The 24,426-nt window shown below is 41.2% G+C and overlaps 1 protein-coding gene and 1 pseudogene across 4 annotated transcripts in view; one reads left to right on the top strand and one right to left on the bottom strand.

The window, feature by feature from the left end:
• The window catches only part of Tra2a (transformer 2 alpha homolog (Drosophila)), a 28,323-nt gene extending 8,707 nt beyond the window's left edge, over positions 1-19,616 (bottom strand). Inside the window, exons 1-5 of one of the 4 annotated variants that reach the window (XM_013024455.1) lie at positions 19,400-19,615; positions 7,804-8,111; positions 7,389-7,522; positions 5,633-5,792; positions 3,403-3,591 (exon numbers count right to left, since the gene is read on the bottom strand). In XM_013024455.1, the coding sequence (XP_012879909.1) occupies positions 3,403-3,591; positions 5,633-5,665 (222 nt within the window). In that variant the 5' untranslated portion in view covers positions 5,666-5,792; positions 7,389-7,522; positions 7,804-8,111; positions 19,400-19,615. Of the gene's footprint in view, positions 1-3,402; positions 3,592-5,632; positions 5,793-7,388; positions 7,523-7,803; positions 8,112-18,755; positions 18,850-19,399 lie in introns of those variants that run through there. The other 3 variants (XM_013024456.1, XM_013024457.1, XM_013024454.1) reach the window with 3 other exon arrangements.
• A 3,368-nt stretch (positions 19,617-22,984) lies between these two features.
• LOC105991737 lies at positions 22,985-23,261 on the top strand (annotated as a pseudogene).
• Positions 23,262-24,426: the final 1,165 nt, after the last annotated feature.

Below are 24,426 nucleotides of genomic sequence, written 5' to 3'. Positions count from 1 at the left end.
TCTCATGGTCTCTCCTGCCTGGACTGGCTTTGAACCATGATTCTCAGATCGCAGCCTCCTGAGTAGCTAGGATTACAGGCGTGAGCCACCAGCGCCCGGCTACAAAAGCTTTTTTGACCAAAGCCTTAAATAGGTTCTGTTCATAACCTTATGCTATTTTTATTCTTTACTCTGCAGTTCAATATGCTGTAAGGTGTTGTAAAGTAGCCAAGAAATTATATAAACATTTATTTATGATAATACCCTTTCAGCCTCCTGCTGAAACTAAGTCAAAGATTCACAAATTTAATGTAATTGATTTAAGAGCCCCCTAGAAGAGATCTTAACTTCTATTTCACGTGTGGGAAGCAGGAGATGTTTCTTGTTCTTTTCCCCCTCTTATCTCTACTTTAATAAATAATAAATCCCTGCTTAAACTTAAAATACAATGAAAGACCTAAAAACCTCAAAAGCTGGACATGGTAGGGGTATGCCTACTATGCCAAGGAGCTCAAGACTAGATTGGACTAAATAGCAAAACTCACAAAAGCAAGAAACAAAATAACTGTGAACACTGCCACCTAGTGAACTTTGAAAATAAAGGAGTTTAACCTGTGTACAAGTGTTTCTATGTCTGTACACTTGAGCTCATATTCCTTATTACTTTAACCTTACAAATAACAAAATAATTTAATCACTTTAGCAAATGGAAATATTGGAAATAGTCATAGAAGCTTTTGGTACCTAACTAACATCGCCATTTTTAAGAAACAGAATCAAATTAACATGGAAACTTGTGTGTGCGTAATATCAAGTGCTAAACTTGAATATAAGATCCTCATGCCAACTGCCGGGTGCCTGTGGCTCACGCCTGTAATCCTAGCTACTCAGGAGGCTGAGATCTGAGGATCATGGTTCAAAACCAGCCCTGGCAGGAAAGTCCATGACAGTCTTATCTCCAATAAACCATTAGAAAACCGGAAGTGGCGCTGTGGCTCAAGTGGTAGGGCATTTGCCTTGAGCTGAAGAGTGCAGGACAGCGCCCAAGCCCAGAGTTCAAGCCCCACAACCGACAAAAAAAAAGACAAAAAAACCCAAAAAAGATCTTCATGCCTCAGTTTCCCAAGTTACTGGATTAAATGCCTGGCATGTAAAAGGGTTATTTGTACTAAATAAATTTCATTTTAGGACACATATCCTATTTCTTGATATTATACTTTACTCAGGGCATGGTCACTGCCCCTGAGCTTTCTGCCTCAAGGTTAGCATTCTACCACTTGAGCCACACCTCTTTAAAAAAAAAAAAAAGGAAAAAAAGCCCTGGGGTGGGCCTGAGTTTTTGTGACATATTATGCAGGATTGTAGACAATCACACACAGTGAGCCCAAAAAAAAGAGGATACTCTTAGGAGAGAAACACAAAGGTGTAATGCCTAAGTGCCTCTTCATATGTATAAGTAATACTCCCATTTATAAAATAATACACATATTGTTCAAGGCTAGTGCCCTACCACTTACTTGAGGCCAGAGCGCCACTTCTGGCTTTTTTCTGCTTAAACAGTGGCGCTTACTGGATGAAAGTAAACTATACAATTCATGCTTAGAGATGGGTGGGTGGGACTGGGACAGAGTGAAGGAACAGAAGACACTGAATGAAAGAAAATGTACTCATTACCTGACTCGTAATTCTAATCCCTCTGTACATCACCTGTATAATAACAAAAAGTAAACTAAAAAACAAAGAGAGGGCCGGGAAGGTGGCTCAGTGGTAAGTGCTTGCCTTGCCTTGTATGCCTGAGGCCCTGGGTTTGATTCCTCAGCAACCACATAAGCAGAATAAGCCGGAATTGGCACTGTGGCTAAAGTGGTAGAGCACTCATCTTGGGCTAAAGAGCTCAGGGACAACGCACAGGCCCAGAGTTCAAGCCCTACAACCAACAACAATAACAACAAAAAGACTATAGAATGTTTAGCAGCATTTCTGGTTTCTACCCACTCATTGCCAATACCTATTATTTTTTAACTATGTATCAATCTTTATTATTGCTTATGTCTCACATATTAATGTATATATTATTTTCCAATTACAGAAAGAATGGTAAAAGACTAGAATAAAAATAGTTCTATTATTTATTCACAGGGAACTAGTTATAAGTATAAAATGTAATACAACACATACACTTTTATCTCTTCCATTAAAATAAACAGCTACAGAACAGCACATAAGCTTATTTACAAGGCATATTTCAATCAAGATATAACTAAACCAAAAGAGCGTAAGATTATAAGTAGAACTTTAAGTTTATGGGATATGCCTGAAGGAGGATTCCAAGTCTAGGTTAGCCTCAGCTGCATACATAATGAGGTCATCTTCAAAATAAAACAAAAACTTACATGTATGAAAATTAAATAGCCATGTTTATTATAAGCTCATGCTTATAATCCTACCTATTCAAAAGGAGATCTGAGAATTGCAGTTCAAAGCCAGTCTGAGCATAAAAGTCCATGAGACTCTCCAATTAACCACCAAAACCAAAAACCAAAACCAGAAGTGGAGCTGTGGCTCAAGTGGTAGAATGGCTAGCCTTGACCACAAAAGCTTAAAGACACCAGGCACCAGTGGCTCACGCCTGTAATCCTAGCTACTCAGGAGGCTGAGATCTGAGGATCAGGGTTCAAAGCCAGCCCAGGCAGGAAAGTCAGTTGGACTCTTATCTCCAATAAACCACTAGAAAACCGAAGTGGCGCTGAGGCTCAAGAAGTAGAGCTGGCCTTGAGCTGAAGAGTGCAGGGACAACGCCCAAACCCTGAGTAAGCCCCACCAACTAAAAGAAAAAAAATAGCTTAAGGACAGTGTCCAGGCCTTGAATTCGAGCCCCAAAACTAACACACACATTTATATGTACCAAACGGATCAACAGGGTTGTGAGGAAGGTGGGAGAATGATGTAAAGGGTGTCATTAAGTCGTGCTGTATTCATAAATAAACAAATTGAAACCACTTCCACAACTAGTTAAAAAGATAAATTAAAAAACTGAAATAAAAACAAAAGTGCAACTGGCCACTTTAACTTATTTTTAACATTGATAGGCTAAGTTTAAAACGGTTTAAAGTTCTGTTAGTTTATAAAAGTAGGAATAAGCCAGGCACTGGTGGCTCTGATCTGAACATCTTGGTTAAAAGCCAGGTTAAGGCAGGAAAGTCCATGAAACTCTTATCTCCAATTAACCGCCAGAAAACTCAAGTGGCGCTGTGGCTCAAGAGGTAGAGCTCTAGCCTTGAGCTGAAGAGCTCAGGGACAGTTGCCAGTGCCCAACAACCGAAAAATAAAAAAAAGTAGTAATAAAATACTAGAAGTATTATTTAATAGAAATATTAGCAATAAGTAGTAACAATCCTACTATTGAACAAAATTGTAACAAACCTCCTTGGAGTCATCTATTCTCTCAAAATACACAAAAGCAAATCCACGTGATCTCCCAGTACGCTGATCATAAACCACATTGACACCACTCAATGGTCCATATCGAGAAAATACTTCACGAAGATCTCTCTCTGTTGTGTACAAACTGAGGCCAAACACTCCCAGACAAGTGTTGGGATCTGGATTCGCCTATCAAATAAAAATAGTATTAAGTTTTAGTTAGAACTCCAAACTAAAATCAAAATAAAACCACAGTTTAAATAGGTTGTTTCCTACTAAAGTAAACCTTATTTCATAGTTCACATAATAGCCACTTTCTTTGAAACATTTTCTAGCCATAGCCTGAGCAAATATATTCCTAGCTTCTAGCCCAACAAATTTCAGAAAGTATCCTAAGAATTCACTCTTTATGTCTAATATATGACTTTATTTAGAGTCAATGACTTAATACATCTATATTTTCTTTTTCTTTTTTTTTGGTTGGTTGTGGGGCTTGAACTCTGGGCATGAGTGCTGTCCCTGAGCTCTTCAGCTCAAGGCAAGCAAGAGTTCTACCACTTTAGCCACAGCACCACTTCCAGTTTTCCAAAAAAACCCTTCCTAGTCACACACCCAAAACCTGTTTGTTTTGTCAGACATGGGGCTTGAACTCAGAGCCTGAGGGCTATCCCCGAGCTCTTTTGCTCAAGGTTAGTTCTCTAGCACTTTGAGCTACAGCTCCACTTCCAGTTTTCTGGTGGTTAACTGGAGACTGGTGAAGACTCATGGACTTCTCTGCCCAGGCTGGCTTTGAACCTCAATCCTCAAATCTTAGCCTCCTGAGTAGCTAAGATTATAGGTATAAACTGGCACCCAGCTCCTAACTTTTTTTCTTTGTTGGTCGTGGGAGCGGAACTCTTGGCCTGGGCACTGTCCCTAGCTCTTCATCTCAAGGTTAGCGCTCTACCACTTGAACCACAGAGCCATTTCCAGCTTTTTCTGCTTATGTGGTGCTGAGGAATTGAACCCAGGGCCTCATGCATATGAGGTAAGCACTCCACCACTGAGCCAACTTTCCAGTCCCTAACTTACTTATAATACAACATTATCACAAAAATGCAATTTTTTTCTGTGTGCCAGTTCCAAGTCTTGAAGTCTATTGCTGGCCCTGAGCCTTTTTTTCTGGTAATGGGCTAGAATTTTCTGGTCTGGGCACTGTCTCTGGGCTCCTTTTGCTCAAGGCTAGCACTTTATCACTTAAGAGTCTCATGGACTTTCTTGCCCAGTCTGCCTTTGAGCCAGGATACTCAGATCTCAACCTTCCAGGTAGCTAGGATTATAGGCATGAGCTTTTTTTGTTCAATACTAGTGCTTTACCAGTTGAGCCATGGTTCCACTTCTGGGTTTTCTTTTGGTGGTTAACTGGAAATAAGAGTCTCCAACATTCCTGCCTGGGCTGGCTTTGAACTGTGGTCCTCAGATCTGAGCCTCCTGAGTAGCTAGGATTTAGCCACGGGTGCCAAGCTTCATTTCTTTTTAAAACATTCAAAAGTAAAGAAAATGTAATCCCTTTGCAGCAGCTGTCATGAAATATACAGGCTTGCTAAGACGACATTTCCTTTATGGCATATCTAATATCTACCTGGAAATGTAAAGCAGCTAATTAAGGCTGTTTCTTGAGTACTGCCTTCAACAACAACGATATAGCCAGATACTGGTGGCTCACACCTTCAATCCCAGCTACTCAGAGGCTGAGATCTGAAGCTCATTGTTCAAAGCCAGCACAAGCTACTATAAAATCCATGAGACTTTAGATTGGCAGAGCACCAGCTGTGAGCAAGAAAGCTGAGCTAGAGGCTCTGTTGTTCAAGCCTCAGAAACTGCAATAAAAAAAAAAACCAAAACTCAAAAAGCAATGGCCTAGGTAGGGCTGGGAAGGTGGCTCAGTGGTAGAGCGCTTGCCTTGCATGCATGAGACCCTGGGTTTGATTCCCCAAAACCACATAAGCAAAAAGAAAAAAAGCTGGAAGTGGCGCTGTGGCTCAAGTGGTAGAGTGCTAGCTAGCCTTGAGCTGAAGAGCTGAGGGACAGCGCCCAGGCCCAGAGTTCAGGCCCCATGACCAGAACCAAAAACAAAACAAACAAAAAAAAGCAATGGCCTAGTTCTTATTTTAAGTAAACAAAAAAGCAAGAAATTAAGCCAGAACTATACAAGAAAAACAAAGCTTGTATTAATCTTTATACTACATACCCTGCTGCCTGTATGTCTTCTCCGATTAGACATTGGAGAGTGACTTCGGCTCCTTCGTCGCCGGTATTCTGGAGTATAGGATCTACTTCGAGATCTTCTCCTGTGAGAGTGAGACCTGGATCGAGTGTATCGTCTATGAGAATGCCTCCTTGACCTTGACCTTTGATGGAAATAAATTTAGGTAAAAATCTTGGAATAAGATATCATTTTTCTCTTCCAAGGCTGTATATATAAATCCCCATTATTCAACTTTCTTGCCTTTTTTGTCTTGTTGTTGTAATGGAGATCAACAATACTCTCCAATTTCCATACTCAGTCCTTCCCCTTTGGCCTTTTTGGAAAAAAAATTCTTCCCTGTCTTCAATCACTGTAACCTGTCCCTCTTTCTCAGTCTATCCCTCCCATTCACCTTACCTCATAAACATGTTAAACCTTTCTCTTTTTGAAAAGAAAAACAGAAACACTGCCATTACCTCCACAGTGAAATTCTAATTCTTATATGATCTTTAGTTCTGTATGCTCTTTAATAGTTAAGTGTCTTTTCAATTTTTCTTTAACATGCTGAAAATCTATTATTTGCTTAATTTATAAAATCTAACCGCCTATTTTAGTATATTTCTAATTAAAATTTTTGATGCATTTACCACCTACCCACCCATCAATTTGTTCACTGCTGCTTCCCATTTCCTGTCTCACACAAAATGGGCACGTATAACATAGCAGATAACCCCAAGAAGTTTAACGCTAGGTAGCCAGCTTTAGTGAAACCTGCCCCTACCCAGTCCTGGAAAATTAATGAAAAAATGATTTATCTCATCATTCATATGACCTATCTTTAAGCTCATTTAAACTAGTAATGTTAGTCATACAAAACAACTTACATAAGACATCCAGCAACTGGTACAAATTAGAAAGCTTAAAAGGACATAAAAGGGGAGGCTAAGGCTAATCAAAAAAATTTTTTTCTGGTTGTGGGGCTTGAACTCTGGGCCTGAATGTTGTCCCTCAGCTCTCAGCTCAAGGCAAATGCTCTACCACTTCAGCCATAGCGCCACTTCCAGGGGAGAGAAAACTAATGGAGCATTTTAACAAAGAAGGCTAGCAGCAAAGCTGGGGGACACTAATAGAATTTGCTAGATTCAAGGGCTGGTTATGGTGGCTATGCCTGTGATCCCAGCTACTCCCAGAGACAACAAATTGGGAGGATTACACTTGGAGGTTAGCTTGAGCTCAAGTCTCTAACGGGGAAAGAAAACAAAAAAAGCAAAAGCCCCAAACAAAAGACTTTTCAAAATCACCTAGCACATCCACCTGAACCTTCTCTGTACTGAATTACTGAGAAGTCTCCAATGGAAAACTACCTTTTTGTTGTAAACATATTGTTGGCATAAAACCAAACACTAATTTTCAATTAAATGTCAAGTACAAGCTGGGCACCGGTGGCTCATGCCTGTAATCCTAGCTACTCAGGAGGCTGAGATCTGAGGATCACGGTTCAAAGCCAGTCTGGGCAGGAAAGTCCATGAAACTCTCATCTCCAATAAACCACTACAAAATCAGAAGTGGCACTGTGGCTCAAGCGGTAGAGCTCTTCTGCACTCGCCTTGAGCTGAAGAGCTGAGGGACAGCGCCCTGGTCCAGAGTCCAGGCCCCACGACTGCCCCCCCCAAAAAAAAATGGAGCCAAAGGAGGGATGTGGTTGAACTTTAATCTGAAAACCTCTCGGTTTTAAAGCATTTTTAGTACTCAAACTTACCTGGATTTTGATCTTGATCGAGAATGGGATTCAGAGTGTTTGGAAACCCTTGATGGACTACGAGATCCTGACCTGCTCTCGGACTTTACACGAGCAGGAGTACCGGTTGGAGATTTTGACTGAGAGCGAGACTCCTAACAAAGAAGACAGTATTACAAATGGCACTGGTCATGTAGATGCCTAACACCTAACATTTAAAGTACCGTAATTATTTATATTGATTGCTCCTGAAAAACAAATGGTTAGGCAACACCCTCCAGAAAAAAATTTCAGCTCATTAATAACCCATTGTTAATACTGCTAACTGTCCTCAGTAATTCCCTACTTGAACCAGATCACCAATTTTCTATTAACTAAGTAATCATGCAAATTCATCTACAACTTGATCATACAGACACTGGAACATAAACCATACATTTACTTAACCTAGGACCCATTCATTCTTCCAGATCTTTTAATTCTACTTCACTCTTGCTTTCTACTTCTCTTCATTCTTCATTGAGTTTTTCATTTTTCATACTTCGTGTATTCTTCCCCAATTCAAACAATTCAAAATAGCCTTAAAATATTCAAGTGCTTCTATCTGACCAATCTTCTGTTCAATTTTTTCCCCCATTCAATTTTAATTTTCTGATCTTTAATACTTTTCATTAGCCTTCTTTTATCTTGATTTATCTTCCACATTCTTGGAAAAAACTCTTCAATTTCTTCACGAACATTAACCTTAATGGAAAAAGAACATTTAGTATATTTAAGCACGTGGGGATTATAAAACTCTGCTGGAGTTTAGAATGTTATCTACCAAATGGAAAGGCCAGCAGGTAAAGTGCAAATAACTAATTTATTTTTTTTAAAAAAACAATTTTATAGTCTTTAAAATTGATCACTGTAGTTTCTAACAGAATTCACTGAATTTCTCTAAATGGGGTTTTTGACCATACTTTTTACCCTCCTCCCCTTTCACGCTCCATTCTAGTTTCTAAAATGTAAGCAATTTTAATATAAATATTGAACTCAAATATAAATCTAACATTAACTGTACTTCCCCACCCCCATCTAAATACTATTTTCCCACTGTTTTGTAACCTGAAGATTCTTACTGATCTCAGAATAAGCTTTCAATAAATCATGATAAGCATAGCATCTCAGGCAAAAATATTTGTATACAACTATCTAAACTCATACATCAGTACACACACCAAGAATCAAAAAAGTAAAAAACATTAACAAAATTACTAACACACCTCCCTTCCGATTTTGTTTGACTACTATTATCTTTGCTTATTCTGACTTAACCACAAAGGTATGTTATGTTCTGAAGGCAAACATACTATAATAGCTAAGGGGAAAGTGGAAGCACAAAATTTCTCAACATATCCCTCTTTAGCTTATCAATTCCTAAAACATACATCTTTGCCACTATATCATTTTAAAACACTATACTTTCTGGGGAATATCATAATTTATAAAAAGTTACAAAATTTTCATATCATGGCCTCTATCTTGATCCTCTTTCATGCATGTATTAAAAAATAATTTATGTACTCGTGCATTTTACTTTTCACTGTGTACTTCATCTGTGTACACTTCAGTGAACAAGTGTACCTTTCCATGACAAAGCTTACTAGTTTCTAAAAATTTCAGATGCACACCAAAACTTAAAAAAGTAAATTATAAGCTTGTTTACTTAAGACAGATATAAAGGCCCTCATGACCAAATTGAACCAAGTTTGGTTTCTCCATTTAAGACTTGATTATTAAACTAATCACCCCAAGTTCATAAATGGTTTCATAACAATTTTCATTTACGCTCTAAGACTATCACACAGCCTTCTTATAACAGCATTGTTTAAATGTTCCCTTCAAATTTAATGTCAAAAGAATTATCAAGAACTGTATAATGCTAGCATGTCTATCCTTTTACAGATAAAAACAAAATGGAAAAAGCTACCTTTCTCTTCAATATCAACCTTCCCATTTAGGGAAGTCTTTCACAACATCTTAAGATACTCTAAATTCCTGGACAGATACTGGGAGCAGCAATACTTAAAAAAAGGCTAATTAGCTTGTAATTTAAGTATCAAGCAACTAAACTAAAATATCTTCCCCATATGGATTTCCCTTCTATAAAATAGGCTCTCTGGCCTAATATTAATTTATGCTGCTTGTTCAACAGCAGTGGCTGGAACAGTATGTATGAACATCACCAGACTTTGTTTTACAGACACTATAAAGTTTTAACTTTACTACAACAGAAATAAAAACCTTAATGGCTAAGATTTATTTCTAAATGTTTATACAAAAGCTTTCTAATACATGACAAAAGTTTAACAGTCCAAACACATTTATTTCTAAATGTGTTATTTCTTGTTTTCAAATCTGCTATCATGACATTTTGCTGAAAATAACCACTTCTGATTAATTAGGTATCTTAAAATTTAAACTTTAATACCAGTCTGGAGTAGCAACAAAACATTAAGCTACAACAGGGCTGCCTTTTTTTTTTTTGGCCCACTGTTGGGCTTGAACTCTGGGTCTGGGTGCTTTCCCTGAGCTCTTCAACTCAAGGTGAGCACTCTACCACTGAAGCCACAGCACCACTTCTGGTTTTGTGGTGGTTTATTGGAGATAAGAGTCTCCCGGACTTTGCTGACAGGGCTGTTTTTAAAAGGAGCTTTTCATACTATACTCCCTGCCCAAGTACTGGGGATTTAGGCATGGGCTCTTTATACCACAGACTTACATTCCCAGTCTAGAAGCTGTGTTTTTTTGTTTTTTGGGTGGTGGTGATGGTGTCTGTTGTGGGGCTTGAACTCAGGGCCTGGCTCTATCCCTGAGCTCTTGTGGTCAAGGCTAGTACTCTTATCACTTTGAGCCACAGACCCACTTCCAGTTTACTAATGGTTAACTAGAGTTATGAGTATCATGGACTTTCCTGCTCAGGATGGTTTTGAACTACCACCCTCAGATCTCAGCCTCCTGAGTAGGTAGGATGACAGGTTTGAGTCCCCAGTGCCCATGAAACTTTTTATTCAAGGGTGTCACCTAACTTCCTTTATTACTCTTCTTATCCAGGATATCTAAATTTGCTGAAATTTTTTTTAGGGAATCATCAGATATTAAGGAGTTCTCTTATCCCAACTCTTATTATCTTGTAACTGCCAACAAGCTTTATCTAAAGAACAAACTACAAATATGAAATAAACAGTCTTCAGAAATACTTAACAATATCAAAATATGATTACTGTCAGAACTGTGGTTGTCTTTACACAATGGTCATATTACCATTAATCATTTATAGTAGCTCTTTCTTCTCAAAGACTGTGATCAAATAAATGCCATTTTCACTAACTGCAGTAGAAATCAGGCACAATAAATCCCTTATGGAGTTAAGTCCCAGGTAATCTTTTTTTTTCTTTGACCTGTCTCTACAAAGAAGTAAACTCAACATTAGTATCTATTTTTGGTGCGGGTCCTGGGCCTTGAACTCTGTCTCTAAGTTTTCATGCTCAAGGCTATCGCTCTGCCACTTGAGCCACAGCTTAATACCTCTGGTTTTCTTCTCTTTAATAGAAATGAGTCAATCTAAGTAGCTAGGATTATAGGCACAAGCTATCAGTGCCCAGCTGTTTATTTTCTTTTGTAGATGGGCTCTCCCTTAAGTTGCCTAGTTGCTTTCAACTGGGCTTAAGTGATCCTCCTTTCTCAGGTTCCTAAACAGCTGGGAGTATAGGCAGGTGTTACCACAGCTGGCTAGTAACTTTTGTGTGTGTGCGTTTGTGAGAGAGGAGGGCACAGCTGGCTAATAACTGTGTGTGAGAGAGAGGAGGGCTGGCAATACTGACTGGGGTTTGCACTCAGGGCCAACAGTCTACGTGGCTGGCTTGACTATAACTTGAGCCAGGCCTCCAGCCCAGCTTTTTACTGGTTATTTTGTGTTTGTATTTTGTTTTTACTGGTTATAGTGTTTCTTGAGTGTCTGCCTGAGTTAACTTTTAATTGCAATACTGCAAATCCAACCCAAGTAGGTGGGATTACATGCGTGCACAAACTCCAGCCCTCAGAAGGCTGTAACCTCTGAGCCACACCTCCAGTCAATTTATCTGTATGTGTGTGCATGTACAGGCACACACCCACCCACACCACACACTTGTTGATAACTAGGGTTGGAACTCAGGGCTGTCTCTTAGTGTTGTTGCTCAAGACTAATGTCCTACCATTTGAGCTATGGCTCCACTTCCAGCTTTCTGGTAAAGAGTCTCAACAGACTTTCCTGCCTGAGCTGGCTTTGAACTGATTCTCAGATCTTACCCTCCAGAGTAGTTACTATTATAAGCCTGAGCCACTGTTGACCAGTTCCACTCAACTTTTTGAAACTAAGCTAACTTAGCTGAAATGGGCAGATTAATGACTCTCCTTCAACTTATACCACAGATTGTATTTGGTGATTATTTGGGATTGAATCCATGGTCTCTTTTATATCTTAAATTTTAACAGAAATTGTAAGTAGGTTCCCAATCTACCCACATAGTACAACTTTCAAACTGTGATCCTCAGATCTCAGCCTCCTGATAGGTCCAAGCCACTGATGCCTGGCTGTTTATTGTTTTTGAGATGGGCAGAAGTTTTCAAAGCACAACTTGCTCAAACAGACTTTTGTTTTGCAATTTACTATAGGCACAAGTTGTTGCAGAACACAATTTGATTCTTACCACAAGTGGTGACTGCAGCCTTAAATACATTATAAAAAAATCTAAAACATGGTCTTGTAATACTACAAATAAACACAAAACACTATAACCCTTTTAATATTAAAGCCACATAAATTTATGCCAAATGTACTATCCGACTGCTTCCTACTACATAAAACTGGAGACTCCTTGAAAGAGGATGTGAGGTTGACTAGAATACATCACTAACATGTGTGAAAATGTCCCTTGTACAACTAATGTATGTCAATTAAAAAAAAACAAAACAATGGGCTGGGATTGTGGCTTAGTAGTACAGTGTTTGCCTAGGATGCATGAAGCCCTGGGTTCAATTCCCCAGTACTACATAAACAGAAAAAGCCACAAGTGGCTCCAGGACTGGCAAAACAAACAAACAAACAAAAAAAAACAGACACACATACACATAAAAAATGAGATTCCCATAAAAATATGCTAGTGAATTTAAACTATATGTCCCAAAGAGAGAGCATATTTAAGACTGATTACCCAAAACTTTACAAGCCCTAAAGAATGAAACCACCTTTTGTATCTGTTCCCTGGTTTTTTTTTTGGTCAGTCATCGCGCTTGAACACTGCTGGGCTTGGACACTATCCCTCAGCTCTTCAGCTCAAGGCAAGTGCTCTACCACTCGAGCCACAGTGCCACTTTTGGTTTTCTAGTGGTTTATTGGAGATAAGTCTCCTGGACTTTCCTGCCGGGGCTGGCTTTGAACCATGATCCTCCTGAGTAGCTAGGATTACAGATGTGAGCCACTAGCTCCATTTTTCAGTCTATAAAAGTAACAGTGTCTCCATTGTCTCAGGTGAGGAGAGTTTGATACTTCCTTTACAGAAGCTAATCTGATAAAAAGAAATACTTCCAGTCTCTTCACAATAATTTAAGCTCATACCTGGCTGCTGAAAAAAGAACATGGTCTCATCGGCAGAGTCACAGATATCCTAACATTGTATGTCTATGTATTAGAGTAACTCTAAGAGTTTTTTGTTTGTTTTTGTTTTGTTGGTAATGGGGTCTGAACTCTGGGCCTTGGATGCTGTCCCTCAGCTCTTCAGCTCAAGGCTAGCTCTCTACAACTTGAGCCACAGCAGCACTTCTGGCTTTTTCTGCTTACATGGTGCTGAGGAATCGAACCCAGGGCCTTGTGCATGCAAGGCAAGCACTCTACCACTGAGCCACCTTCCCAGCCCTCTAAGAATTTTTTTTTTAAACCACAAATGACCTAGTAATTAGCATTTACATTTTTTAAATTTGCAAGCCAATACCAGGCTTGAACTCAGGGGCTTGACATTTTCTGCTCACAGCAGGGCTCTATATCTTAAGATTTTTGTACTCATCAATTAAAAACCTCAAGACTTTTCTGCCCCAACTAGCTTTGAAACTCAATCTTCATATCTCAGGCTCCTTAGTAGCTAAGATTACAGGTATGAGCCACCGACAACTAGATATAATAAAACTGAAATCAATGCCACAATTGTGAAGTTACCTGTAAAATTTCATCATCTTTTGCACAAATTTTAAACATGGCCCACAATCTTGTCAGCTTATAAGAAACCACAAGGTTCAAAAAGTTTCCTAAGTGGCAATAGTGGCTCAAACTAAACTACTAATAACCAATTATAGAAAGCTGTAATTGTCTACTAATTTTTCAGTGTCATGGAATACTTATGAATTTTGCATAAATCAGATGACACAACTCTTGGTTTCAAAAAGATAACCCAATTTTTTTTTTTATGGCAAGCCAGGCCTTATCATCACACCTTTGATGTGTATTCACAACTTCAAGGAGGAAAGAGAACCTACACTTCTCACCATTCTCAACTTAGTATTTACAAACTTCTATAATTGTTACAATCTTCTCTCTTCTTTTTGTCTTATAGAATCTGTCAGGACATATAAACAAATAACCAGCATTCACTTAGCAGAAAATACACAGCAAAGGTCCCTGGGTCAATTATGACACCTTGGGCTACTACTGAGGATTATCAAGTTTTCAGTCAGTCAGGTTCAAAAAAAACTTTCAGGCTAATTATTCAGTTTCATGTTATGCTACAAATTATAAGAAGTAACTCTTACCTCTTACAAAATTAAATCCATGTAGTTTTGTTATCTTTTAAAAAAATTACTCATCCCCAGACATTTAAATCCCTTGATATTCTTTCAGTTCAATTCTTTCCTCTCATTTGGGTCAAAGTATAAGTATCTTGGACAAATCTGTAAAATTATAGCTGTACACTATGGGTATAATTACTTGCCCTGCTTCTTTTCAAAAGCCTGCTTTTTACTTATACTGAGCAATTAGCACCTCAATGTAAGTAACACAAAATTTAAGCTTTAAGGATTAAGCTTGCAAATTCTTTCTTTGGATGAGGCAGAGGAGAAAGAACAAAACAACACTGAATTGGATAAATGATAGAACTTAAAACTTTAAACCCAACTCAAAACTAGGACTGACACTATGCCTACTAAAATTTATGAAATCACATTGCTGGAGCTAAATTGTCTTTTTTTTTTGGTCTGTCATGGGGCCTGGGCCTCTTGGCCCAGGTGCTGTCCCTCAGCTCTTCAGCTCAAGGCTAGAGCTCTACCACTAGAACCACAGCACCACTTCTGGTTTTCTAGTGATTGATTAGAGATTAGAGTCTCAGGGACTTTCCTTCCCAGCTGGCTTCAAACCTTGACCCTCAGATCTCAACCTCCAGAGTAGCTAGGATTACAGGCAAGAGCCACTGGCGCTCTCCTTTTCACTTGTATCATCCAATCATCTCCTATTTTAAGAAGGGAAAGAACTTTAGGATCATTTAAAAATACTTCAACTCTTCAAGGCAGAACAGGCTATGAAAAGGAAGCAAGAATAAACTGTATAGCCAAACATATTCTAATTGTGTGGGAAGCTGTATGTAGCAAACAAGTTCACTGCCATTTGAGAAGGCATGAAAAACATCACAGCTGAAGCATTAACCTTGTTCCTAGTTCCAAAAGGACATTCCATTTAACAATATTTGTTAACCTGATGTATATCAGGTTAACATGATGTTCCAAGCAAACAAACTGCTTTATGGACCTATTTACCTAAATGGCACCATTATTCTCCTGAATCACTTGAAAATAAATGGTCTCCCTGACTTTCTCTTTCTCTCTGTTGGGTGTGGAGCTTGAACTCAGACTGGGCGCTGTCCCTGAGCTTTTTTTTGCTCCAGGCTAGCATTCTACCACTTTCAGTCACAGCTCCACTTCTGTTTTCTAACGGTTATTGGAGCTAAGGGTCTCGGACTTTCCTACCTGGGCTGGCATCCCTCAGCATCCAGAGTAGCTTCGATTACAGGTGTGAGCCACCAATGCTCCACTTCCATTACTCATACATCTGCATCATCTGGAGCAGAGTTTTCCCTAAATATTCCAGATTGTTTCCTGTTGCTATTCTAGTACCAATCAATTCTTTACCCAACTTCTTTCATTATTCCCCTCCAAATTTAAGAATTCAGATGGCCCTTTACTGGTTATTCCAAAGTCCTAAATCTAGAATTCAAAAGCCTTCATTATCGGACTGCATATTTAGTCAAATGTATCCTTTGCTATTTCAATACAATTTCCTGCCTGTGATAATCAAAACATAGTCAAGGTTTTACATTCTAGGCAAAGTTTTCCAATTCCTTAGCTCAGATTCACTTTCTGACTTCCTTACTAAGCATAGCACATAGCACTCCATTAAATATTTTTTTGCTTGAACTCAGGGCCCTGGCACTGTCCTGAGCTTCTTTTTGCTCAAAGCTAGTGCTCCAGAACTTGAGCAAAAGCTCCTTCCAGCTTTTTCTCAAGTTACTTTTATTGAAGATAGAAGTCTTACAGACTTCACTGCCGAGAGTGGCTTCAAACTATGATCCTGAGATCTTAATGTTCTAAGCAGCTAGGGTTATATAGGCATAAGCTACCAGTGCCTGGCAGCACTCCATTAAGTATTTTTTTAATCAAGATTTGAATGCCAGCAAATTATACTGCAAGTTTTCTTCCCTCAAGAACACTGAAGAAGCCCTTACTAATAAGGCAGCAGATGCTCTATCAGGAATTTCACCTCAGGTTACTTAAAATAGAATTCAGCATATCATCTTTTCTAAACTTCTTTTACTCATTAAAACAGAGCATTAAGCTTCAGCAACTGCTTTCAGCAAATTTTTTATCAGTGGTTCTAATACAAAAAAATATAATGTACTCTTCACAAAACAAACCAAAATAAACAGTACAGTGCATGTAGATAATGTGCATAGGACTGAACTTGTGTCAGAAACTCATAGTTGCCCACGGCCCTCTGAATCTTAGCATTTCCCCCCTTTTTGGTGCCAGTCCCAGGGCTTGAACTCAACAGCCTGAGCCCTGTCCCTGAGCTTTTTCACTCAGGGTTAGCTAGAACTCTACACTTGAGCCACAGCTCTACCTCTGGCTTTTTAAGAGATTAATTGGAGATAAGAGTTTCAGAGAGGCATTATCCTGCCCATGCAATTGTAACCCCTCTGTACAGTACGTTCACAAATAAAATTAAATTAAATTAAAAAAAAAAGTTTCAGAGAGGGGCTGGGAAGGTGGCTCAGTGGTAGAGCACTTGCCTTCCATGCATGAGGCCTTGGGTTCGATTCCTCAGCACCACATAAGCAAAAAGAAAAAAAGCCGGAAGTGGCGCTGTGGCTCAAGTGGTAGAGCACTAGCCTTAAGCTGAAGAGCTGAGGGACAGCGCCCAGTCCCAGAGTTCAGGCCCATGACAGGACCAAAAAAAAAAAAAAAGTTTCAGAGACTTTCTGGCCAGGCTGTCTTTGAACTGCAATCCTCAGATCTCAGCTTCCTGAGTACCTAGAATTATAAGCATCAACAGGACTCAGCTTTTAATTTCTAAATTGCTAACATTACTTCAGCCCTTAATAACAGCATGATCTGTAAATCAAAGATGTATCAAAGACAGGAGGAGTTCCTAAAATGCCTTAAAATAGGCAATACTAGTGTAGTCCTCTTTCATTCAATAGGTTTAGTAGTCTCTAGATAGTTTTCATTTAATTCTAAGTACCTTTTTACTGAGCTGGGATTAGTATGCACCCTTTATATATTCTAGATAAAATAAATGAAATGCGCTAGCATGTATGACACCCAGGGTTTGTTCAATTCCTCAGTGCCACACAAACAGAAGAAGCTGGAAGTGGGTCTGTGGCTCTAATAAAGTGCTAGCCTTGAGCAAAAGAAACTCAGGGATGCCTTGCAGGCCCTGCGTTCAAGCCCCAGGACTGGTAAAAAAAAAAAAAAAAGAAAGAAAAAAGAAATTACACTTATTATTACAGGCATGTATGTGCACTACACTTGGCTTAGAAGTAGTCTTGACATTAAACAGTTCCTAAAGAAGCTCAGGGACAATGTCCAGGCCCTGAGTTTAAGCCCAAGGACTGCCCCCACACCCACCCCCCAAAAAAACATAGAAGGGAGAAATAGATTAAAAAAAATTCTATTTGGGAAGATGGCTCAGTGGTAGAGTGCTTGCCTTGCATGCATGAGGCCCTGGGTTCGATTCCTCAGCACAACATATGCAGAAAAAGCCAGAAGTGGTGCTGGGACTCAAGTGGTAGAGTGCTAGCCTTGAGCTGAATAGCTGAGGGACAGCGCCCAGGCCCAGAGTTCAGGCCCCACGACCGACCAAAAATTAAAAAAAAAAAAACAATTTATCAAATAAGTTAATGCCTGAATACATTTTGGCTTAAAAGTAAATGGGAATCTTTCATGTTACTTAGGTGGAGTAAGTTTAATAAAAAAAAAACCAAGTCCCATTAGTAGTTCAGCCCTCACAAACCAAAACAAGTATTCTCCCCCAACAACTTTTTGTCAATTTCATCCAAATTCAATCTCAGAAAGTTAGTTTTGTTGCTGAGTGTTTTAAATCTTTAAAGAACAAAAGCCTAGATTTAACTCTTAAGAAATTCAAAAAGTTAAATCCATTCCTTCTAGCATAACTGCCAGCTGTTGTGTGTTTCCCTAGTGACTAAAATAAATACCAACACAACAGCCCCAGAGGTGCTTGGGGTTTTTGTTTTCTTGTTAGGGTCCCACACTCATCCATTTTCATTACTAGGGTAACTTCAAAACTAAAACTCTAAAAACAAACGTCCTAGTATATTTACCCTGAGAATTTGTGTGTATGTGTGTGTTTCATGCAATCTCAAATAATGAAACCTTCTGAGCCCTCTTTCCCAGGAGAGGGGTGAGAGAAGAAATGGGAAGGGCTTACAGTTTCCAGGTAATCGTTTAAAGAAATAGTAAAGACTGACTAGCTATTTAAAAAATACCGAGCCAGTACATTCGCTTCGGTTATGTAAGCTTAAAGACAGAATGTGTTTTTAACTTTTTTTTTTACCGTAAAAACCTGTAAAGGAGCGATCAGGTTTTTGTTTAAACAAGAAAAGCATTAGAAGTTGAGAAGAAAAAAACAATAACAACCCAACATCAAGTCAAGAGAGGAGCTCCTCAGCATCTCCAGTCCTTTGGATGTGAAAATTAAAAAGAGGGGCGGGGGGGGGCATGAAGGGAAAAGGCTCCTGGCGTCGTTTTCCCCTCACGGCTCTGGTCTTAAGAACGCTTAAGGAAGGGTCGGTGCGCTGGTTGACTAACCACTTCATTAGGTTCTCGTCCCACCTCCAACCTCAAGGCTTTTCGCCCTGTATAGACGCAACGCCGCCGGTTCCGACAGAGACGCGGCCGCTCACTGCAATAGAGAGCCAAGGAGACACAGGCCCCAGCTAGCCCCGCGCCAGCGGCTCCCGCCCGGTCCTCAGCCCCGCGCACCTCCGACCCCGACTCCCTCCGCACAGAGCTCGCTCGGGGGGCGCCAGCGGCGCCACCGCGGGAAGTGCCCGGGCCACGGGGCGGCCCGCGGGGAGCTCCCAGCGGCCGCCGCCTCCCGCCCCACCGCGGACGAGACCGAGAAGGAAGCCCCGGGCGGGGAGGGGTGCAAAGGTGAGGGGTGACCAGTCCAAGTACCGATGAGAGAGCGAGAGAGGGAGGGAGGGAGGGAGGGAGAGAACGAGAGAGAGAGAGAGAGAGAGAGGAGGGGAGGGGGCGCGGGGCCCTCTGGAGTGTCGGGGGGGGGGAGGTGGAACCCAGAAGCCATCTTGGGACGGGACGAGAAATCGCGCCGGCTCGAGTCCGCTCCCCGCGGGGGACTCCCCGCAACCTGGCCCGACCGCGCTCGTCCTCCCGTGAAACCCCGAGCGTCGGGCCGCCGCCGAAGACGGCTCCCGCGGCTTTGTACTCACTCTGCCCTCGAAGTTGTTCTCCTCTACATCACTCATGTCGGCCAGGCGCTCCTCAGAACTAACTAAGAGGCAAGTCTCGGCGCGAGGGCCGACGGCCTAAGTCAACCTGGCTGTCTGGACCGTGGGGGAGGAGGAAAGAGCCGGCAACAACAAGCCGGGGCCCCGCTCCACTCCCACTGGGTCGCAAGCTCCGGCAAAATGGCGCCGGCGCCGCCAGAAGCCTTCTGGCGTCTCCACTGCGCGACGTAAGAGGGCGGGAGCCGCGGTGACGTCACGAGGCCCCGCCTCCCGCGGGGGCTTTGTGCGCACCGGGCGGGGCCAGCCGGGAGTCGCTCGCGTCTCGGTGGCTCGTGGCCTGAGCTTGGACGCCAGGATGCCGGCTCACCGCGTTGCCAGCTCCTCGGGCCGGTCCGGGTACCAGACTAACTCCTCCACCTCAGAAGATGATCAGTCACCAAATGAACGTTCAGTGGCCTTAGCCCCTTTAAATACTGCCCACCGGCATTCCTTGCTTGTGTAGTGTTTGATGGTGGTGGGCCTTGAACTCGGGGCCTGGGCACTGTTCCTCAGTTCTTTTGCTCAGAACTCGCACTCCACCGCGTGGAGCCACAGCCCCATTTCCGGTGATTAATTGGGGATAGGAATCTCACTGCCATCCTGAGTACCTGAGACGACAGGTGTGAGCCACCCGAGCCACGCTCAGCGGTGGAGGGAGGTGAGTATTAGGGCCCAGGCACGGTCTCTCAGCGTTGTCACTCTGGCCGATGCTCTTCCACTTGATTCACAGCTCCACTTTTGGCTTTTTTGAGGTTAATTGGAGATAAGAATCCTACAGATTTGCGTGCCCAGGCTGGCTTTGAACCGCAGTCCTTAGATGTCAGTCTTCTGAATAGCTAGGGATACACAAGTGAAGAGTCGGCCACAGGCACCGGGGCTGCTACCATTTTCCCTTTTTAATAGGGTTATAATAAAAGCCACAATTCCTTGCCTCACTTCTCTTTGCCACATGTTCTTCCTAGTCAATTATTTTATTATGTCTTATAATGCTTAGTTCTCTACTAGTGGCTATTTGGTAGTACTGAGATTGGAATGCAGGGCCATACTAGTCAGGTACTCTACCACTTGAGCAATGACCATAGCTCTCTACTAACTTAGGAATGGCCTTTAAATTTCAATGACAAGACCTCCCAGAGGTCTTAGTTCCTAAATGCTTTTTATTTATTTATTGTGCAGGTCCTGGGGCTAGAGCTCAGGGCTGGGTGCTGTTCCTGAGCTGCTTTTGTACAAGGCTAGCACTCTACCACTTGAGCCACACAGCTCCACTTGGCTTTTTCTGATAGTTTACAATCTTGGAGATGAGAGTCTTCCAGACTTTCTTGCCTGGGCTGAATTGTAACCATGCCTGGGCTGACTTCTAACCATGATCCTCAGATTTCAGCTACCTAAGTAGCTAGATTTACAGGTGTGAGCCAACGGTGCCTGGTTTTTTATCGTTTCTGATAGGATGACTTGTGTAACACAACTTTTAGAAATCTGTTATAGATTTGTAATTAAAAGGATGACTTGAACCTTCAACTATAGTTTTTTTTGTTTGTTTGTTTTTTGGTTCTGGGGCTTGAACTCTGGGCTTGGGCACTGTCCCTGCACTCTTCAGCTCAAGGTGAGCGCTCTACTGCTTGAGCCACAGCGCCACTTCCGGTTTTCGAGTGGTTTATTGGAGATAAGAGAGTCACCGACTTTACTGCCTGGGCTGGCTTTGAACCGAGATCCTCAGATCTCAGCCTTCTGAGTAGCTAGGATTACAGGAGTGAGCCACTGGTGCCTGGCTTCAACTATAGTTCTGTGTTAGGAAAATTAATGGATTATTATTGTGAAGATTGCTACTCCTGGCCCAATTTCAACATTTGATTGTCTGTTATTGACTCAACTAAACATAATATCTAGCTATAGATAGATAGATAGATAATCAGAGATACAGAGGTAGCTACCTATCTATTTACACATATTTTTTTGGTAGTACTTTGGTTTGAACTCAGAGCCTTGCACTTGTTAGCAAGCATTTTAAATCTGAATTACATCTCCAGCTCTGTTTTGCTTGTTATTTTTCATATAGGTTCTCCTGTTTTTGCCTGGGTTATTTTTAGATTGGAGGAAGGGATTTGAGGAGGGGAGGAAGAAGATGAATGTAAGAATATTCCAGGGGCTGGTAAGGTGGCTCAGTGGTAGAGTGCTTGCCTTGCTTGCATAAGGACCTGGGTTTGATTCCTTAGCACCTCATAAGCAAAAAAAGCCAGAAGTGGCGCTGTGGCTCAGGTAGTAGAATGCTAGCTTTGAGCTGAAGAGCTGAGGGACAGTGCCCAGGTCCAGAGTTCAGGCCCTATGATAGACCAAAAAAAAAAAAAAAAAGAAAGAATATTCTGAAGTATGAAACTTTCTCAGTTCTGAGTTGTCTGATTGTTACTCAAGGATAAAGGAGGGACAGTTTCACCTACACTTCCAGTAACACAGAGAACACAGAAGTGACTTTGAGTTTTCTTCAAGCTGGGGTGGAGATTTGAATTGTGTGTCCATATGTATAATTTATTTGAAATGTGTTCTCATTTGGGGGTTGAAGTATATTCATTCTGCCAAGGATTCCTAGAATTCTTTTTGTGTTCAAGAGGCTGGCGAGTTTTCAAGCAGAAGAGCATTGATTTAAACCGTGGCCTCTCTCTATGGGCAACCCTAAGAGGAGAGAGTATTTTACCTCATTACCTCCAGAGATCTAGGCTTGGCCCTGTGCCAAGGGCAGGGCTGTCTTTATAGGACTCTTTCCCCTCCAACCACAACTGACATCACTGATTTGCTTAGTAGATCTTAAAGTAGGGAGTGTCTGATTGCAGGAGGCAAACAGACAGGGCACTTGCCTTTGCCTAGGTAGACTTAGATCCTGCCTGGGTACTCGCCCACAACCATTCCCAGACATGAGTTCCCACTAATGTTCTACTCTGGGACGGCAGATCATAGGTATTGTGTGCTGTCTTCCAATGCTTGTTATCACCCATTTTAATAAACAGTGTCAGCATTTGCCATGAAGGAAAATAAATACATAAATAATAAAACTTTAAAAATGTTGAGTGGAGCTGAGCACCAGTGTCTCATACCTATAATCCCAGCTACTTAGGAAGCTGAGATCTCAGGATCATGTTTCAAAAGCCCCGCAGGAAAGTCTATGACACTCTTCTCTCCAATTAACCACTAAAGAGTTACAAGTGAAGCTGTGGCTCAAGTAGTAGAGCACCAGCCTTAGCAAACAAGCTAAGGGACAGTGCTGTGGCCTTGAATTCAATCCCTAGTACACACACACACTTTCTCTTTCTCTCTCTCTCTCTCTCTCTCTCTCACACACACACACACACACACACTGAGGGGATCTGATATGTGAACCTCTGATCAATCATTAGTACCATTAAAATTATGAAAACCAAGCCAGGCATAGTGGCTCGCCTGTTATCTTTGCTACTGTTGGGAAAGCTGGGGAGAAGACAGATCAGAAAGACTGGGGTTCACTCTTCAGCTTTTGTTTGCCATGGTGGTTACTGTGCCTTCCAGAGTTTCCCATCATGTCTTCTCACAAGACTTTCAGAATCAAGTGGTTTCTGGCCAAGAAACAAAAGCAAAATCGCCCCATTCCCCAGTGGATTCAGATGAAAACTGGTAACAAAATCAGGTACAACTCCAAGAGAAGACACTGGAGAAGAACCAAGCTGGGTCTGTAAGGAATTGCTTCAGATGCCTACATATTTATGCTCTACCATGAACCAGTCAAGCTGAAACGTCAATATTGCCTGGACTGACAGTGGGCATTTTTTAAATTGATTTTTCTTTGGTTATTTTAATAATGGGCACAGTAATAAACATGTAATAAACATTACATTTGAATCAGCAAAAAAAAAAAAGAAAGAAAGACTGGGGTTCAAGACCAGTCCAAGCAAAAAGTTCAAAAGACTACTCAAAAAAAAATCTGAGTGCAGGAGGATGGAAAATAAGTAAACAGTTTCAGATAGAAAAAGGTATCATCATTTAGCTGGGCAAAATGCTAGAACTTGTTAGAAAATTATCAAAAGTAGAAAGAGCCAGAGACATGGCTCAAACGATAGAGTGGTTGCCTAGTAAGCACAAAGCCTTAAATTCAATCATGGGTCTAGCACTGTACCAATAAATACCACTAAACGTGACATTTCATGATAATGTGATACAATAGAAAATGCTTAGTGGCTCCTGTGAAGTGTTCTTTCTTTATTATTTTTATTTTTGAAGTATCAGGATTTGAACTCAGGGCCTAGGCAGATATTTTCCCTCTAGAGCCATGACTCCAGCCCTTTTACACCACTCATTTTTGAGATAGGGTCTCCATTTTTGCCCACATTGGCTGGAACCTTCCACTGCAGTTGGGAAGATAAACCATGTTTGGTTTTTCAGTTGAGATGGGGTCTTGTAGACTTTTAATCTAGGCTAGCCTGGAACCACAACCCTTCCTATCTACCTATCCACACCTCCCAAGTAGCTAGGATGATAGGACACCAGTGCTCCATTCCCATTTCCTGTTTTGTTTTTGTTTTGGTTAGTAGGGTTTAGACGCTGGGCCTTATGTACTCAACCACTGAACCGTACCTTCAGTGATTTTTCATGCTGGTTATTTTTGAGATTAGGATCTCACTTACTGCTCAGGCCTGCCACCTGGACCATGATCCACCTGTTTTTCACTTCCCACTCAGCTGAGATGGTGGGTGCACACTACATCCATTTACTAAGAAGGATCTTACCAACTTTTCTGCCCTGGCTAGCCTGGGACTAAGATCTTGATCTTAGTCTCCCAAGTAGCTACAATTGTATGACCCCAGCTTTTTGATCTTTCTAATTAAACACAAAAGTATTTAAGAGTTAAATCTGCTGGGCACTGGTGGCTTATGTCTATAGTCCTAGTTTCTCTGAGACCTGAGAATCACAGTTCAAAGCCAGCCCAGGTAAGAAAGTCTGTGAGACTC

This window comes from Dipodomys ordii, unplaced genomic scaffold, assembly GCF_000151885.1.
Source record: "Dipodomys ordii isolate 6190 unplaced genomic scaffold, Dord_2.0 Scaffold76, whole genome shotgun sequence".
NCBI lineage: Eukaryota > Metazoa > Chordata > Mammalia > Rodentia > Heteromyidae > Dipodomys > Dipodomys ordii.
This window is presented reverse-complemented; position numbering and strand designations above follow the sequence as displayed.